Source organism: Sorghum bicolor, chromosome 9 (assembly GCF_000003195.3).
Source record: "Sorghum bicolor cultivar BTx623 chromosome 9, Sorghum_bicolor_NCBIv3, whole genome shotgun sequence".
NCBI lineage: Eukaryota > Viridiplantae > Streptophyta > Magnoliopsida > Poales > Poaceae > Sorghum > Sorghum bicolor.
The window spans coordinates 54,517,804-54,536,379 of NC_012878.2; the positions used below are offsets into that span (position 1 = coordinate 54,517,804).

Consider the following 18,576-nt stretch of genomic DNA (forward strand, 5'->3'; position numbering starts at 1 on the left):
ACACAAAACCATAGGACATCCAGAAAACAAGATGAGCAGTCACGACGAAAAAGCTGAATTACCAGCATATCTGCATTTGTGACTAAATTTGTACATAGCTGTAAGTGAATGTACAGATGGAATAGATGGTCGTGGATGTACATGTATGCACATTCCCCTATTCAGCATGCCTTTTGGCAAGTGTCTTCTTGAGACCTTTTACGATCTTGGAAAACCATATTACATTCATAGTGAATAGTATGGTGGGGGCAACAGATATCAAAACACAAGCAAAAGTGTCCATCTGCTTAACCTGTCAACAAAAGGTATCACCTGATAAATATATGAGTGGTCTAATTCGTATACTGAATTCATTAGAACCACCAAATACCTGATCATAATTTGTAAGGATGTGATAAAACAAGTAGATGAACAGAACTATCCTGACCATCTGCATTAAGAAATTTCTTTCAACATTAGCCCACTGCAAACCACTATACAATGAGTTTTGAGATCCAATGTGTAGCCATAACAAAAAAGGCACCATACTGATTAGGCCAACAAAATTTGCATCCAGTTAAAGCTGTTCCCCTTAATTGCTAGGGATGAAATCTACTGTCATTGTAATAAAAATGACAAGTGAAGTGTTTTGGCACTTACCAGCCAAGTAATGAACATTGCAACTCCGTTGACAATGTAAGCTTTGGAATTTTTCTTTCCAGCAACATCAAGGAACCTTGATGACACAGAGGTAGACAGAGGTAGAACAACAGCTTAGATGGATGCAAAGATAACATCCAACCAACATTTTGTGTGACCTGCTAGTTTATTCACTTACCATCGTAGGTTGATTCCTGGGGTGGTAGTCTCAGAGATGAGAAACATGTATGCGTATAACTGTCCTTCCCCAGAAAGCATAGCATACACAGCACAAACAAGGCAAAGAATGTGGTGGAAAACCTGACAAAGGACACCAGGAGCAAATTTTACAAGCAGATAATGAAGTCTACAGAGGGCAAATGAGAACAATATGTATATGTTAAAACGAGAGACAAGAGGGGGCGGATAGCCAGGTAACAAACATTGCAACATCATGATGTAGCATGTTTACTTACATACTCCATACCACCAAGAGAAGGGTAGAACCAAAATATCATCGCAAGGTCTGCAATGAAGTACCCAACAGAGACCTGGTAAAAAGGAGAACTTAGTCATATGAGACCAGGGAACATAAAATACTCCCTCTGGTCACAAATACTTGACACATTTGACTTTGCATGGTCTTCAATGCACATCTTTGAACAGTAATTTCTTCTAGATTATATATTCTTAAAATATTTCAATCATAAGAGATTTTGCAAATATTTTGAAAACAAATCGACACATATAACTTGCATGTTTACAAACTAATTAATATAATAGTTATTAATGTTTGTAGTTTTTAAGGTTGGACCAAGTCTTGTCCTATACGGTAAGTCTTGGTGACCAGATGGAGTATATGTCAACAAAGAAACCTGCCTGCTAGAACAGTGACAACAAAGTAATACCATACCCCCAATGTAAAATTGGAGAGGTGTGAAGTCCGAAACGTTACTGGACCATCCAGCTGATCAGAGAACAAATCTGATAAGAAGACTAGGTATACTGACATCATTGTAATGAATATTGCATGGACAGTGGACATTCCTCTGGAACAGAGAAGGATTAGATCAAGTATCATCAGAAACTTATAGATAACCTGCTGGATAAATTGCAATGCTAATCTCACCTGTTGTTCCATTCAATCTTTTTCATCTTTGTAAGAGAGGCATAACCTTTGAAGTAGACAGAACTGATTGTGTGTGTGAAGTCATAGGACTGAAGTAGTAAGAACAAACAATAATCAAGATATTAGATGGAGCTTTAGTATGTTATACGAGGTTACAGATCATCTGAAAATTATCTTGAAATCATCAGCATATTCAATTTCTGAAACTATGCCTGGTATTAACATCATACTGTTGATGCACGTGAGTTATTTCAACTCTTAGCTTAGCTATGCCACTTGGTTGAGCCTTAGAAAAGATCTTATAGTTCAAATTCCTTTTGTTTTTGAACTGCTGTCCACATTTGCCTTAAGTTGCATCCACTTTCCATGTGCTTTGTTTTCTCTTACAATGCAAAATATGCAGTTACTGTACGCTTTTTTCAAAGAATTATTTTACATTAGGTGTTAGCTCAAAAATGTCATTCTTCTTTTCAAAATGTTTCCCATTTATGCACATCTTAGAACACATTAAGTTAAATTCAAGAAAAATAGCTAAACTCCGAGTCTTAATACTGTGAAGGCACCTTTCACACTGGAAAAAGAAAGTAACTATAGGCCTTACCTAATTCTCTTTCCAACTATAAATAAGGATTAAGCAGAAAAAATAAGATTTGCACAGGTTGCCACAAAAAAGGCTTGAGCAATCTTTGAAAGCGTTTTTATGATTCATGTATTGAATTAGTGAATACTAAGGTTCAAAATGAAACTCAAACAAACCACTGAGCTGATCTATCAAGTTATGAATACTAAGGTTCAAAATGAAACTCAAACAAACTACTGAGCTGATATATCAAGTTATGAATACTAAGGATCGAAATAAAACTCAACAAACTGAGCTGATCTATCAATTTACGCATATATTTTTGTTTCCGTCTATATATGGTCCCATGTAAATGCACTGCAAGATTAAGCATCAAACTTAACAGATGAAGTCGGAGTGAGTAAATAACAGTACCAACTTGCACATCAGGAGCCCCACGAACACAGAAGTGTATAGAACATATGAATCTGCTAGCAAGTATTCCTTAAGAAGTAGTTCTGCTTTATACTTATAAGCCTTAGCTGCCATGATTGGGTCAACAGGAAAATCCATGATCTGATCTATCAAGTCAACACCTGTTAATAAGTCAAGGAGACGCATGATAATTAAGAATAGAAAGGAAAACAAACAAACAAATTGAATAATAGAATGAATAATAAGTGTCTCATGGTATCTAGGGTAGTAGGGCCCCAGTATGAATATTGGGTGTGTAACAGCAAGTGGAATGGGGTGTTGCCAGAGCCAGAAGTATTAATACAAGATCAAGTTGTTTGGATGTTTTTCGAATTTGTAGAATTTATAGAGGATTTGCATTGCCTTTTGGCTTGGAGCCAGTGCTGCAGCTAGGGCAGCCCGGGCCCTAGCTCCACCACTTGGAATTGCACAAAAAGAAGAAACATTTCGGGCAAATTGGGATTTTTACCATGGGTGACTAGTGCTTTGGTGAAAATATCATATATCCAACCCTTCACCCATTTTCACTCATTTGGAATGGCTAGTGCATTTCCACCTGTTATGCATCCTTTACGTTAAAAAGGAAACTTGATCCCTAGGGGAAAGACCTCCCCTGAGACATTGCATCAAGAAGAGGATCACAAAACAGGGCCGACAAAAGAGACCAAAGGCCGGAGGCCCCAGGAACACACTCAGCAAGACCCCTTTTGTGCAGACCCAGGGTTCGGTTGGTTGTGTAACAGTTGGACACCCTACCAACAGAAAATTTCACCATTCACCGATATCATTTACAGATATTCCCTCAGTTCAGATCCAAATAAAAATGCACAATTATCAGAGCCGCAGGTCTCGACGAGTTCAAATCTTAACAGGCATAATAATTAAATAAATTAACTACAAACGACTCATATTTCCAGATTTGAGGTGTGAGGGGGAATGTTGAAGTATATAAGTAAATTGTTCACCTTTAATTAACAACTTAAGCTTTTGAGTTGAACTGGTCGGTGCATGCAAGATGCAACTCAACAATAAACTTAGCCAAAGTTAGAGAAATTTGACTTACGAAAAAGCTAAGCGAGCTACAATTTACAATGGAGCGAGTATATCCTTTTAATAGCATGTACCTTGAATTTTATGCAGGAACTGTGCAAATAACCCAAAACAACAGCAGATGCTCCTGTTACACCCAACTACATAATATCAACCCTCCGTTGCTTTCCACACGGACTGGATGCGCCGGAAAACGAAGATCGAAGCGCAACGTGCAGATGATTGAAGCGCAACGTGCAGAGTACTAAACATCCCTATCAGTAGAATCCATTGTACTCGGCTACTGCAGATGATTGACAAAACTACCAATCGATAGTCAGAAACCCACAACGGAATACACCCGCGGGGATCCTCTAACGCCGCCTGATCAGACGAAGCTGAAGCACCCAATCTACCAGCACCAGGCGAGAGCAGCCGAACAAGCGGAGAAGCCGGGAGGAAAGGTCGGGACTCGGGAAGGAAGGACGAGAATGGCACCGGTCGTTACCTGCGCGTGGCGGCGGTTGCGAAAGAGGGAGGTACTGCCTACTGGCGGTTGCCGCGGGCCTGGGGTTGCGTCGGAGAAGAAGCAACCGGATTGGATACTCGATTGGATTGGAAGCCTGGAGCCTGGAGCTGGAGGATGCTGATTTGTTGATGGTTGCTTCAGTGGCTTTTGTCCCTGTGCTTGTTTCTTGGACGGGTGGTAATCAGGCTTCAGGATGGGGACGTGCAGAGGAGGGAGATGGGAGAACGTGCTAGAAGACGCAAAGGGCAGGAAAAAGCCCAGGGCAAAGGAGATTATATATATTGGAGAAAAAAGAACACAAAGGCAAAAGCAAATGTGACAGTAAACATGCCCTACTTCTTCAATCATACACACATAATATAGATATATACTTCATTCTAAATTATAAAAATACTTTAGATTTTTTAATACATAGCTTTATTATAGACTTAAGGTCTTGTTTAGTTCCGATTTTTTTTAGATTTCAATACTGTAGCAGTTTCGTTTGTATTTGATAATTATTATCCAACTATAGACTAAGTAGACTCAAAAGATTCGTCTCGTAAATTACAGACAAACTGTGCAATTAGTTTTTGTTTTCTTATATATTTAGTGCTTCATACATGTGCCGCAAGATTTGATGTGATGGAAAATCTTGAAAAGTTTTTAAATTTTAGGGTGATCTAGGCCTAAATATCATTACTAGAACGGAGGAAGTACACCTGAATATATAGTAAATTTAATGTATCTAGACAAAACGTCTTATAATCTTAGAACAAAGAAAGTATGTATTATATAAAAACGTAAAAGCAATCACAATCAACCTTCCAAAATTTCACGGGTGGTTTTGAATAGAGGAGGTCCAAAAGATGGACTTCACTCCCTAGTTCTAAAAGGAATACTGAGTACACTTCTAGGTTTTGACTAAGTAAAAAAAAAAGTTTGATAAAAAATTATAAAAAGTAACAGCAACATTTATGTCTTTAAGTATATATAGCATTATCAATCTAATAATACTATTTGGTATTATAAATCTAAGTATTTTTAATAGATTTGATGAAAATTTCAATTATCTGTCTTCTTGCAATACAAATTATGAACTCTTTTGGAGAAGGGGGGGGGACTAGATTTTATGCAAATCTGTTCTCCAAATATAAATATTTGAATATATTTTATGCAGATCTAGTTAATCTTTTGTATCTCGTAGCATCACTTTTTTTGATGGAGCGAGTACACATAGAGCATGGTATGACTGTATGAGAAAAGGCAAATAGATGCATGCTAAAAATGGTCTTGCACATTTTGTGACAAGTAACGTGGTCTCAATAGTCGGCAACATTTAATGCAATGGCTTATGACACGAAACCCATCTATCAAGTACCACCTTCATCTCTAAAATAAATCAACTTTTAGGGTTGTTGTAAGTTACTTTATAAGTTTAATTAAGTTTATATTAAGTAAGAAAAACTTTATGACACAAAATTAGTATCATTAAACGATGAAATATATTTTCTTCACATTATATTTATTTATTGTTATAAATGATAATAGTTTTTTCTATAAAATTAGCTAAACTTAATTACAAAAGCTTGACTTAGGACAACTCTAAAAGTTGGTACGAGAGAGAGAGTATAAAGTAAGGGATGATTGTCGGTTGAAGAGGTGGGTTTCCTGTTGACATGTCTAGTAGGAAGTGCTTCTTATTGTCGTTAGGGCAGCTCCAGTGTATGGTTCGATTTATGTGCTGACATGGATTCTAACATTCGGATGGTACGTATGGTTCGAGTGCTGCAGTGTTGGTGGGGGGCCACAGCAGAATAGAAAAGAGTAAAAAATGTAGCATCCATGTTGTTTCCTGTCTATCAATAGTGCCCAAAGGACGACAGTAACTCGATTCACTGATTTTTTTATTGGCTTGGTTCGAAGCGAAAGTACGAGCCGCTTCTAAGGGCTTCTCCAGTGGGCTTTGAAAAGCGACTCATAGGATGAGGTGGCAAGCCATGAGTCGACTCGTACCACTGGAGCAATCGACTCATCCGATGAGAGAGATTGAACCGATTCACCTGCATGAGTCGACTCACTGCCGGCAAGAACGATTAAAATAAAGAAGCAGAAACGGCTGATGAGAGAACGATCGGACAAAGCAAGTAGGAAATTATTTTTTATTTGGCAACACAGATTTAATAGTTTTATTTATTTGTGCATAGAGTCCACTTAGCTCAGAACCCGACTCATCCAAAACTGACGTGGGCGTCCTTTTTCTTCCGTGAATCGACTCACCACTAAAGTTGCCCTAAGAATCGCTTTGTTTGGTTCGATACTTGCAGTGGTGAAAGCGAACCATACTCCTTCTCTCTCCCCATGGTTCGGTTTCAACTTTCAATGCACACTGGAGCTGCTCTTATAGCAGTAGTTGTATACATTCCTCATCCAGTATATAATTACCAAGTCTAATTATGTGCCTCCCTAGCACTAAAGTCTAAATACTAGGGGAGTAAGTCATATATTTCCCTTACGAGATAGTACAAGTAAGCTCCTTGTTCAACCCATATCTCTCTAGCAATAAGAAATTTGAAGCTTTTGGATAGTAGGCTGAGAAAGCCTTCAAATTATCACGAAGAAGAAGAATTATTTTTTATAAGGATTGCAAAAACTACTAGTTCCTTGATAGCTTTGTACATATCTCTATGAAATTTGCTCACTGTAAAATGGAAACGTAAATCAGAATAAACGGCAGTACTGATTCCTTCCAACTCCGGTTTTCTGAGAGTAGAGAAGAAAGTGGATTCGTCACTTTAAGCTTTCACTTTCCAGCACAAGTTGCTTGGGCTAAGAAAACGTGATGTATATATATATTCAGATTTCAGACGTCTTCTCCATTGAAGATTGCAGACATGCTTTTGTGGAGTCTGACATGGCTTGATGTCATCAACAGTGAGTAGTGACTTGTACAAGAATTTGACAGGATAGCCTCTGGGCCTTTTTGGAATACAAGAATTTCATTATGAATCTACAAGAATCAATTCAGGCCTTGTTTAGTTCACTCCAAAATCTAAAAAGTTTTCAAGATTCTCCGTCACATCGAATCTTGCGGCACATGTATGAAGCTCTAAATATAGAGGAAAACAAAAACTAATTACACAGTTTGACTGTAAATCGCGATACGAATTTTTTAACTCTAGTTAGTCTATCATTGGACAATATTTATCACAAACAAACGAAAGTACTACAGTAGCGAAATCCAAAAAAATTTCACATCTAAAGAAGGCCTCAGTTTCATAAGAAAAAAAAACAGAAAACCGAAAAATCCCCCACGTTCCAACGCACACAAAAAAAAACCTAAAGCTTGTGGACTCAGAATGACATTCAGAGGTCCTGAACAGCAACGCGGGACCGTGCTCCGTGGAGCACATTTTGGGAAGGAACCATGGAAATGATTCTTATTTTCATATTGGAAACGTTCTTTTTTTTTTTCATACAGCTTGTGTTATTATATAATGTTTCTTTGTATAATATAGCTCATCATGAATAGAAAAACATAGAGGAAGTTCAATACGTAGTTTATGATTAAGTGACCAACCATGGAAATGATTACCGAGGACGATAAGTTCTCCTGATGTATCGTTGACCTCCTAGCTAGTTCGATCAGTTATCTGGTTCATGGTGACAATACGCTCTTTTGGCAGTCCACGTATTCCGGGAGAGAGAAGAAACACCCAAAAAAGACAAACTGTGCATGATACGCAGCAGTCTCTTTCTTGGTTGATATTGATACTCATACTCTAGAAGCTGCAAGGATATATGGTAAATATTTGTAATAGGACCTTGCTCTTCTCCTTATAACATAGCAGAGGTCCTGCATGCTAATTCTTCAAAAAAAAAGGTAAATATTTGTGAGTGTATATAGGATCAAATAATCCTTAACTTACCAAAAAAGTTTCAGACCTGTTCAGGACAGAACTGTTGTCCTTTCTAATTCCTTTATTAGTTGACTTTTAAAATTCTATGTGTGCATGTACTGAAAATGCCAGCAAAGTTGAACTTGACAAACAGAAGGAACAATTTTAATAAAGGGTCATAAAACTCTGCAATGGCAAATATGCCCTGTGGGCTCACCTTAAGAAAATGCTTATGCTCAATTCATGCTAAGAAAGAACAGATGAAACATTTACTAAGGGCAGCTCCAGAGTTGGCCAAACTGTGAAGTCCAGCATAGACGAATGCAAAACAAGGTTCGATGGCTCTAGCGTCTTTTGTTTGGGTGATAAATCATGAAAAAAATATTAATTTGTTGTAAGAAAAAAAAAACGAATAAGTTCAAGGCTATATCGATTAGTGGGTCCCATTTACAGCAAAAAGTAGTCCTCTCTCTTCGGTCTGTTCTTGCTTTCATACCGCTGGGTACCGCTGCATGCAGAAGATAGATTTAATGCGGCTCGGTGCGCACCATCTGCAGTGACATAAAGATAGATTATTTGATGGTTCGGTTGTTGTGGCTCATGTTCCATTTGGGCCTTGTTTAGTTTCTATAAATTTTGTAAAAATTTTCAGATTTCCCGTCACATCGAATCTTTAGACGTATGCATGAAGTATTAAATATAGATGAAAATAAAAACTAATTACACAGTTTGATCGAAATTGACGAGACGAATCTTTTGAGCCTATTTAGTCCATGATTGGACAATATTTGTCAAATACAAACGAAATTGCTACTGTTCACTTTTCGCAAAATTTTTTGGAACTAAACAAGGCCCTTGGCACAACATTGGAGCTGCTCTTACAGCCGTCTTGAAAAACACTGAAAGACAAGCAATAAACTAAGTGAGTGTTTTCATCTTATTTGATAATTAGTGTCCAACTATAGACAAATCAGACTTAAAAATTCATCTCGTAAATTATTTTCTAGCTGTGTTTTTAGTTTTATAAATAGTCTATATTTAATACTCTATATATATGTCTAAACATTTGATAATTAGTGTCCAACTATAGACAAATCAGACTGAAAAATTCATCTCGTAAATTATTTTCTAGCTGTGTTTTTAGTTTTATAAATAGTCTATATTTAACATGTAAACATTTGACGTAACGACGGAGCAACCAAACGGCCAAGTGAAGGTGAAGCCCGAACAACTGACACAAACATATGCACTCCGAGGTGCCTGCAGGTCCAAGGGGAAGTCACGCGTCGTATGTGATAATTTGTAATGACATATGGTTTCAATTAACCCATCCTTAACTGTTTGCCACTCGATCCCAACTCTCCGATTGTCATTTTACATGGAAATCTGCATTGTTATGATCGGAGAGAGAATATAAACACTACATTGTTATCTCTCATTCCCAAATTGTAAGTCATTTCAAGAATCTTGAAGAATCAAAGTATTTTCACGTTTAACCAAAATTATAGAGAGAAATACTAAGATTTATAACGTAGAGTATACTATAAAAATATAATTAAGAAAGAATCTAATGATATTTAGTTGGTATCATAATAATTATTATTTTATTATATAAATTTGGTTAAACTTAAAAAAATTTTACTCTCTAGTATTTTTAGAATGACTTATAATTTAGGATGGAGGGAGTACTATTTTTTTATTTTTTTTTATTGATGATCGTGGGAGCATGGATGCATGTCAGATCGTGTGAGCATGACTGCACATCTTAAGCGGTGGCGTCCACTGTGGTATGTCCGCTGTCGCACCAGTGGAGGTCGACTTGTTGGAAGGGAAGGGAAGGGCATCCCACTCCCACAGTCCCACCTCGACTCTCCCTACCGTCGCCGCCGCCTGCCAGATCCTACTCCTGCGGATCCTCCACCCCACGTCCCCACTGCACTCCATTTCCGCCGCTCCCCTCCCCTCCCTTCTCCGATCCGTTTGTGCTTATTTTGGTGAGTCGTCCTGATCTTCTATCGCTATCAATCACTGTCCCTCGTTGTTTAGGAGGAAACGGAGAGAGTTTATTAGGCGCGCCCTTGATTCTAGTAGTTCGTCCTGTATATTATCTAATCAGACAGATCCAAGGTAGCAATTTTTCGGCTAACTAATGCATGCAAGAGTTTATGAATGTATATAAATAAACTGACCTATTCCTTTTCCTATCCACTCCAGTCCTAGATAATTACCCCACTCCCCATAAGGTACAATTTCGGTTTCACAAAATCACGATCCAGCACTTAGCCCTAGCCTCCTGTTAGCAAACTATACATGTTTCAGAGCTCTTCTGAGCTTCTGAGCTTTTGGGCTGAGCCACACATCTGTATGTTTTCTTTTTCACTTTGGTCTTTGGGGCCCAAGCTTCATGAACCCAGCAGCTCAGCTCTGTATGTAAATGTGAGCCAAAGGTAGATAAATACATAGAGTGTACTTAAGTATGTCTTGCGCCGTTGGCTTCACCAGAATCTAGATGGACATTTCCATTAGAGAAGGCTACTATGTTGGTTGATGTTTTTCATCCAAAACTGAGTCTTATGTTTCTCCAGGTCGATGCTTACTGATCAATGCACTAGTTAGTAATATGTGCTCACTGACTGATGCAATACTAGTAAGAAAATGGTTCTCAAACTTTGTTCCACATCAGTTTAATAGTTGAGTGATGGGGAATCTATCTCCTTGTGTTCATTGTACTGCTGCTATTCAATTCCAGGACACCGTCGTATTTTTGTCCTGCTTCTACTAGTTTTATATGTTTAATTCAAAATGGTTTTTTCTTCCTGCTTCTACTAGTTTTTTTCTGTCCTGTGTCGTTCAAAAAAATAGTTTTTTTTCTTTGGAGAATGTCTGCAGTTGCTTTGCATGCAATGGCTTGCTTCTGTTGATTCATTTTGCTCAGTGTTTTATTTTCCTCTCTTCTTCTGACAGCAGGAGTGATACTATAAAATATGGCTGCCTTGCCATTGGCCACCGCTGAAGTATGCGATGCTAATCCTCATCTGATTATGAACGGCGAGCTCCGTGCTCTCCAGCCCATCTTCCAAATCTACGGAAGGCGCCAGGTTTTTGCCGGCCCTATTGTCACACTGAAGGTCTATGAGGACAATGTCCTGATCCGCGAGTTCCTTGAGGAGAAAGGCCACGGGAGGGTCCTTGTGGTTGACGGTGGTGGGAGCATGCGCTGTGCCATTCTTGGTGGCAACCCCGTCCAGCAGGCACAGAACAATGGGTGGGCTGGTATTCTGGTCAATGGCTGCATCAGGGATGTCGATGAGATCAATGGCTGCGACATTGGTGTACGAGCTCTGAACTCGCACCCTATGAAGGCAAACAAGAAGGGGATGGGGGAGAAGCATGTCCCTGTCAACATTGCTGGAACCAGGATTTACGATGGCGAGTGGCTCTACGCCGATACGGATGGCATTCTTGTCTCGAGGACGGAACTGACTGTGTAGACCGGTCCTGGAGCCTATTTGTATGTGTGTAATGTTGTTAGTGTTATTATGGATCATCTATACAAAAAATAAATCCATGCCATTATTTCTGTCAGTCATCCTACATTTTATTTTATATAAAGGCGATTTTAGTGTGCTGTAGTTGCTGAACTTTCATATCTGCGACAGTTCTTCAAATTTTGAGGTTGCCGAGAAGATTTCATTTAGAGATTAGTGTGTTAACCAGTTGCAGCTCTTCTGCTTTGATCCAATTGTCTTTTATAGTCAAGAAAACTTTAATGGGATTGATTCTCATGTTGTTATCCGTCTGTTTGCTTGTATACAGTTTTCTTTCAGTTCAAACTTATGCCAACAAATGAGAAGGTGGGGAACCCCCCCCCCCCCCCCCCCCCCCCGGTTTTTACTTTTAAAAAAAACTTATGCCAACAAGACTTTTTTGCCATGTAGTTGACTACACTGATTGAATTGATAGCACATCTGTCAGTGTCACATAACAACATTCTCATTTCAGGTGCTGCAATTGATCTGTCGTCCCTGATTGTTGTTGAGGGCAAGGTCTGCTGGGATCTGTACATTGATAGGCTTGTGGTCAGTTTAGATGGTAATTTGCTAGATGCGCTAGCTGCTTCAATAAAGGTGACTTTTGAATGGGACCCTTCCCACTTTGCAAATTTATTGGTGGAAAAGTGTCATCTATTTCCTCATAGACAATTATCAGTGGATCTGGTATGGAAAAGATTAGAAATTCAATAACGAAAATAATGCCGTAATTTTTTTTACTCTGTCATTAGATGGAGGTTCATCCATGATACACATTAATTACCTTAACATGAACCGGGTCAAACATGTATAGTGTGAAGAACAAACTTTGTGCAGATAGTCAGCGGGCACATTGAACGCTATGCAGCTGTTTAAGCTGATGTTTCCTCCCCTTATATAAAAAAAAAAGTTTCCTTAAAATGGAGTCTGCATTCACCATCTCATTTTCTTGAATTTATGTTTCAATTTGGGTGTAAGCATATAACTCCATCTTATGCTCTCAGCTATCCAAAAGTCCCTCACTCTTGAAAACTCCATAATAGGGTATATCAGAGTTTACCAATTCCCATTTTATTATTTGATATGAGGCCACCGGAGAGGAGTGTGCAAGGGGGAAAGAAGCAGTTGATGTGAGCTTGGATGGGAATGCAGGGGATAGTGAGGTGGACTTGGCAAGGAGCTGTCATGATTGGGTGGGATGAGGAAGAGTTCCTCGCCATGGATCTTTTTATCTGTGCTAGCTTAACAATACCTGATGAGCTGTGTAGACGATTGAATTACTACCCCCAAAATTCACTGATGCATTTCTTCTGTGAATCCCACTTTTATGTTTAAGTATCTGGTCAAGTGACATGACAACCATAGCATATCCTCAGATGATTCTATTTGAGATAGTGTTTTTCTGAATGTAAAACTCAAAATGACCTTGTTATGAGTTATACTGCCTGATAGCCAGCACATTAGTTGACAGTTTGACACAATACAGTGCAATTAGCACATTTGTAGGGTGCTAACATTCCATGTACATGCAGGTTGCTTTGAGTGATACAGGCATACCAAAAGTTAATGTTTCTGTTAATTAATGCTGCAACTGACGAGGAGCATGAAGTTGATGTAAGCGATGAGGAATTTCTGCAGTTCGACACCTCCAGTGTGCCTGTTATTATTACATTAACCAAGGTAATGTATTTCTTACCCAACTCTTTATTCTTTGGTGTTGAGTATGAGTAGACATATGCTTTATTCGATTGCATGATGGTTGTGTTCAAAGTGTTTAAAAGTGGTCCAACCTCCAGTTTATGTATCTTGAGAGTTTTGAGCTATCTAGACTATATACAAGATATTGAGTAGCTTCAATATTATTCATGCCACACTAGACTTGGATACCTCATAGTATCATCATACTATGAATTTCTGTACCAGTTGAACGCCCCTGCATTGACACTTGAAGAATATGACACTACCCAGCAACCAATTGGGCGCCACACCACCAGCAACAATTGCCTTATTATGCCTGCATTAAGCATTATCTATGTTTCACATAAAATTCAACACCCTGTACATGTTTCATATCGCAGATGGGTCAGCACTACATCATTGACGCCACCTCAGAGGAAGAATCCCAGATGAGTTCTGCAGTGTTGGTATCAGTCAACAGGCATGATCAGATATGCGGGGCTTACCAAGAGGGGAGGTGCAGGGCTGGACCCAAGCATCATCTTCGATATGCTATCTGTTGCCAAGCATGTCAGCCAGCAGCTCATCTCTCACTTGGATTCAGAGATTGCTGCTGCCGAAGCTGAAGAGGCTGAGTGATGAAAGGAAAAGGACCGGGGAAGAGGCTCTGGTTGCGCAAATGCTCGTGTGTTCTAACTTCAACCTCGGGAGCTGCTTAGAAGAGAAGACGAATTGCTGTAGAAATGTTCAGAAATTTGGTTCGATTTTTATACTATTAGTAAACACTGAAGATTTGGATCCTGGAAAATAGCTTCACGAACAGTATCGTGTTGCTTCTGTTGGGCTCAGTGGAATATGCACAAGGCTGGATCTTGGGTCTGATGATCTAAGTCTAATGATGAATTTGGCGCCTCTCACCGTACCAAATACTACGGATTCAAACAATTTCACACGCAATTTTTGAATCGGATTTCGACATACTATTGCATTGTGTGTGGCATGAATAAAGTGGATAGCAATAATCTTCCATCGACATGTGAAATGCTAATGACTTCATCAATGGGTTGAGCTGAGTATAGCATCAATAAAGAAACCGTATGAGTGCATGCTAATGCTTAGAGCATCTTTTAAGATTCTTTTTCAAAACCCACTCTCTAAATTATCATTTGGAAAGTCATTTCAATAACTTCACCCTCTATATCTTTTTCTGGTCCCCTCCAACAACTTCACCATTTTAGTCAGCGTGAAATCATAATAGAGAATAACTATATTTAGAGATCTAAATAAAGATGTTAGAGAGTAAATTTTTAATGAAAAGCTCTATTTCTATTGATTAGTAAGAATATAAAGAGGCTTTTGGAGTTCTTGTTATTTTTTAGGTGCCTATTCACTCTTCTAAGCTAAGCTAGAATCAACACTATTTTTTAGCCATAAAACAATGTTTTTCTCTCACAATAAATCAACATCAACGGCAGTAGCAGAAACCATCGTCGGGAAAATGTTACAGATTTGGGAGAAAAATTCTCATGACATATTCATCTATGTGAATAAAAGAATAAAATTAATTAGAACACAAATTTAAAATGAGTAAACGACCCCTACTCCAGTTAGTGACAAAAAAAGAGAGAGAGAAAGAAATTAATAAAAGTAGTTGGAAGTAGAAGGAAATGGAAAAGGAGAAGAGGCCCAATAGCCATGGAATAACTGCTCTCCAACTCCTGCCGTCCCGCGTGCTCTCCCGTTGGCGGTTGGCCTAGCCTGAACCGACTCGCGAGAGCTGTACACGCCGCCGCCCCACTCCCAGCTGCCCTGGGCGACCGCCGCGCCGGCTGCCCTACTGCTCCCAGCTGCTTAGGTCCTCCTCGGAGCTCGGACGCTTTGCCGGCGGAGCACCCACCACACCAGGTATGCGGTATGCCCGCCCCTGGCCGGCCGGCCCCCCTCTCTCCTCCTCCTCCTGGCGAAACTGAGCACCCCAGCCCTAATTCAACCAATTTGCCTATCTGTATGTGTTCGAATATGATCTAATCACAAGTGTAAGTGTATGCATTCGTTTTCTCTTAGCAAAAGTTGTCGGGTGTACATCGGCTGTACACTCATGTTTTTATCTGTTTTAAATTATGTATGTAGTAAAACCGTCGGCTGTTTTCTTGAAATGGAACCCAATTTCTTTACCCGCAGATAGCTTGTATCCTGTACTGTACGTCACAGCTTGAGTATTTAACCGTTCCTTTGCTTGCTAGCTCCACATGAATGGATCATATACTAGCTCGATAAGCCTTCATGATGTCAGTGTCGACGACGGACAGTCCGCTCTTGATAACAGCAGCAGAGCTTCTAGTCCGTTTGATATCCTGACTCCTCAAGGTACAGCCCTGTGAAATTGGCTGAGTTTTGCTGCATTCTTTTTCATCCCCCCTCCCACGATTGTGCTGTAACAATGTGTCCCCCCTCGTTGCAGATGTTATCCCTATTGAAACAGCAAGGTCTAGATTCTTGGACCTCGTTGTTGATTATTTTATATGTGAGCATGTTATTGAGATGGTGGAATGCTCTGGCTCCGACTGCAGCCAGGTGGATGGCAAATCAAACAAGAGAAAGCAGCAGGAGGTTCGATATGAGGGTGACCCAAGGGTTTCTTTGCCGTTGATGTATATAGCAAACTTGTACGAAACCTTGGTGAGTGATGTCAATGTGCGTCTTGCGGCGTTGATTGGGTTCCATGAGAAAACTATAGGTCTAGCTCTTGAAGCTTCAGGTGGCTTGTACAGGAAACTGACCCAGAGGTTCCCAAAGAGAGGTATGATGGCTAATCATAAATATTTAACCCATACATGATTTTCTGATGTTATGTTCTTAAATTTTATTCGATGTAGATAGGCCACTGCAGCTTCAAGAGGAGGGAGTTAGCGACTTCTCATGCAACTAGGACAAAGTTTCCTGAACTTGTGGTACAAGAAGAAAAACGAGTTCGTTTTGTGGTTATTAACGGATTGGCGATCATAGAGAGGCCAGAAAATATGAGAATGGAAGATGCGGAATGGTAAGACTTCTAATTCACACAATGTTAGCTGTTTAGCTTCCTTTGCTTGTAGCAAGGTTGGCCTGGTGTCTGGGGGCCAGTATCTGAAAACTCCTGTATTAACCCTTTCTGCAATGATTGTATTTGTGTTAACTCAATTTGTGATAGTGGGGGTGGTTCGAGCAAACAAATTCTTCTAGTGTTTGCTTATTATTCTCAAAATTGCATACCTTGGACGGTACAAATTTCGGCAAAAAAAAGTCTTCATGTAAAATGTGGATAATTCTATATCACATTGAAAGCTATCTGCCTCCAAAGGGAAGGGGCTTAACTATGACAATCTATAGAATCGATTTCTTTGTTAAAGGTTATTCCTTGAAAGTAGATTGGTGTGTAGTATGTGTTGGTGTTTATGTTTGTTTGTGGTTGTGTTGCCCCTTTTTTCTTCTTGATATAATGATACACAGCTCTGGGCCGTCCTGCGTGTTCGAGAAAAAAAAAAAGACTGGCATGGCGTCTGCACCCATAATATTTGCCATTTTGAATGCCATCAGTTTAGGATGAATTTACAATAAGAGTTCAGAAAACTATGTCAATAAACAAAACCTTAATTTCATTGAATTCGATTACAATTTCTAGGAAAACCTCTGTTTATATTTTTATACCATTCTTGTTCTTTTGGTTGCATAATAAACCTCTGATATGTAATAATGACTTTGTTTCCCCTTTCTATATTGTAACAAAAAATTTGAAGGTTCAGAAGATTGACTGGTCGAAGTGAAGTTGCTATTTGTTCAAGAGATTATAAATTCTATTCACCACGGCATAAGATCAGGCGCTCCCCGCAGGCAGCATTTGACATCCCTGATACAAGTGTAAGCTGCATACTGGGCTTCAGAGAATATAAAAATGCAGCCAAAATAGGTAATCTACTTGCTTATAATGTTATTATTGACCCTATATGATTTGTTTAGGCTTTGGCAGAGGATGAGAACTCTTCATTGGTTTGTTCTTCAGGATTTCGTTCACCAAACGAGGTAACTTTATGTTTTTCATTCGCTCATGGTAATAACAAGTAGCTACATGCATTTGCAAATGATTCTGCCTGCTGCCCTCCTGGTTCTTCAATTCTTATTAGCTTGTTCTTCTTGTGGCAGCATCAAGTTATATAAGCGACAGTAGTTGGTGCCTTGATCTTGTTTATCTACTAATCCAATCTAACTCACTGACTAATACATAGCTTGCTCTGTTCCAGATACAAAATCAGCATCAGTCAACATCAAAGAGACCTATCGAACATCTAGAAAATCAACCTTTTTTACACCTTTTCCATCAAGCAGAGGATGATAGCATGCAGCAAGTGCAACATTGTACTCAGTTCCCACCCATTCACCAATGTACGAGCACTCCACATCTATCAGTATCAGATAATCCCCAACACCAGCAGCAGGCTTATTTATCTCAGCATATATCTTGCTTGCAAGTTGCGCAAGGTCATCTTGGAGGACGCATGCATATTGTTGTGAGTAACCTTTTTTATTATCATTGGCGAAGGCTGCATGGTGCCTCACTTGAACTTTGATCTTTTTTCTCACAAAGAGTCATGTTGGCTTGGGCTTGGAGATCAATCTTGTATTTACCTGCTATGGCTCAAGTACTGAACAAATTTTAGCAATTGAGCATAAGTTGTATTGTCCGCAATCCTCATTTTGCCACATCCTATTGTTGCGGGAGTTACAGTAGATTCATAGCTGTATTCCCGTCCTTATTTATTCAATGCCTTGATGGTATCTTTTCGATTTCAGCCAACCAGCCCGGCGAAGTTCTGTGATGAGTGTGGCTCCCCATATTTAAGGGTGACATCGAAGTTCTGCTCAGAGTGTGGTACCAAGAGGCTAGGGATGTGACTGACTTGATTAATGTGTGTGTAAATCTGATGTAGTAGTGTTGTAGTCTTATGTTTGATAGGTTAGTACACCCTTGAAGCTGTGTGGGAAGTGTATCCTTGAGATGACTCAATAGAGAGTATGCAACCACCTTTACTAACCATTTGCATTCTCCATTTATTCAGAACAGTATTCATTGCTTTATTAGTATCTACCAGTCTACCAGATGACTCTATTTACCAAAT

General features: G+C 39.3%; 4 protein-coding genes across 7 annotated transcripts; 3 read left to right on the plus strand and 1 right to left on the minus strand.

Moving 5' to 3' along the window:
• On the minus strand, positions 33 to 4,580 carry LOC110430355 (transmembrane protein 56-like). Of its 2 annotated transcripts, none has more exons than XM_021447956.1 (9): positions 4,318 to 4,580; positions 2,742 to 2,902; positions 1,748 to 1,836; positions 1,532 to 1,667; positions 1,095 to 1,169; positions 818 to 939; positions 640 to 715; positions 371 to 430; positions 33 to 292 (listed from the first exon to the last, which is right to left on the minus strand). In XM_021447956.1, exons 2-9 carry the CDS (start codon positions 2,877 to 2,879, stop codon positions 158 to 160), a joined length of 831 nt encoding a protein of 276 aa, XP_021303631.1. In that variant the 5' UTR covers positions 2,880 to 2,902; positions 4,318 to 4,580; the 3' UTR covers positions 33 to 157. The 2 variants fall into 2 exon arrangements, with proteins under 2 accessions (XP_021303631.1, XP_021303632.1); XM_021447957.1 differs by lacking the exon at positions 4,318 to 4,580 and adding an exon at positions 3,905 to 4,311 and having other exon boundaries at positions 40 to 292.
• On the plus strand, positions 9,987 to 11,902 carry LOC8067495 (putative 4-hydroxy-4-methyl-2-oxoglutarate aldolase 2). Of its 2 annotated transcripts, none has more exons than XM_021448449.1 (2): positions 9,987 to 10,210; positions 11,181 to 11,902. In XM_021448449.1, exon 2 carries the CDS (start codon positions 11,201 to 11,203, stop codon positions 11,705 to 11,707), a length of 507 nt encoding a protein of 168 aa, XP_021304124.1. In that variant the 5' UTR covers positions 9,987 to 10,210; positions 11,181 to 11,200; the 3' UTR covers positions 11,708 to 11,902. The 2 variants fall into 2 exon arrangements, with proteins under 2 accessions (XP_021304124.1, XP_021304125.1); XM_021448450.1 differs by having other exon boundaries at positions 11,184 to 11,902.
• Positions 12,053 to 14,452, plus strand: LOC110430480 (putative exosome complex exonuclease RRP42). Its single transcript, XM_021448191.1, is given in 6 exon segments — positions 12,053 to 12,070; positions 12,155 to 12,343; positions 13,279 to 13,323; positions 13,325 to 13,426; positions 13,825 to 13,920; positions 13,922 to 14,452. Coding segments are annotated over 6 exon segments (591 nt in total). The 3' UTR covers positions 14,063 to 14,452.
• Positions 15,111 to 18,548, plus strand: LOC8080102 (uncharacterized protein At2g02148). Of its 2 annotated transcripts, XM_021447648.1 has the most exons (9): positions 15,111 to 15,328; positions 15,667 to 15,790; positions 15,885 to 15,909; positions 15,994 to 16,223; positions 16,304 to 16,466; positions 17,200 to 17,320; positions 17,420 to 17,482; positions 17,701 to 17,967; positions 18,251 to 18,548. In XM_021447648.1, exons 2-9 carry the CDS (start codon positions 15,673 to 15,675, stop codon positions 18,350 to 18,352), a joined length of 1,089 nt encoding a protein of 362 aa, XP_021303323.1. In that variant the 5' UTR covers positions 15,111 to 15,328; positions 15,667 to 15,672; the 3' UTR covers positions 18,353 to 18,548. The 2 variants fall into 2 exon arrangements, with proteins under 2 accessions (XP_021303323.1, XP_021303321.1); XM_021447646.1 differs by having other exon boundaries at positions 15,885 to 16,223.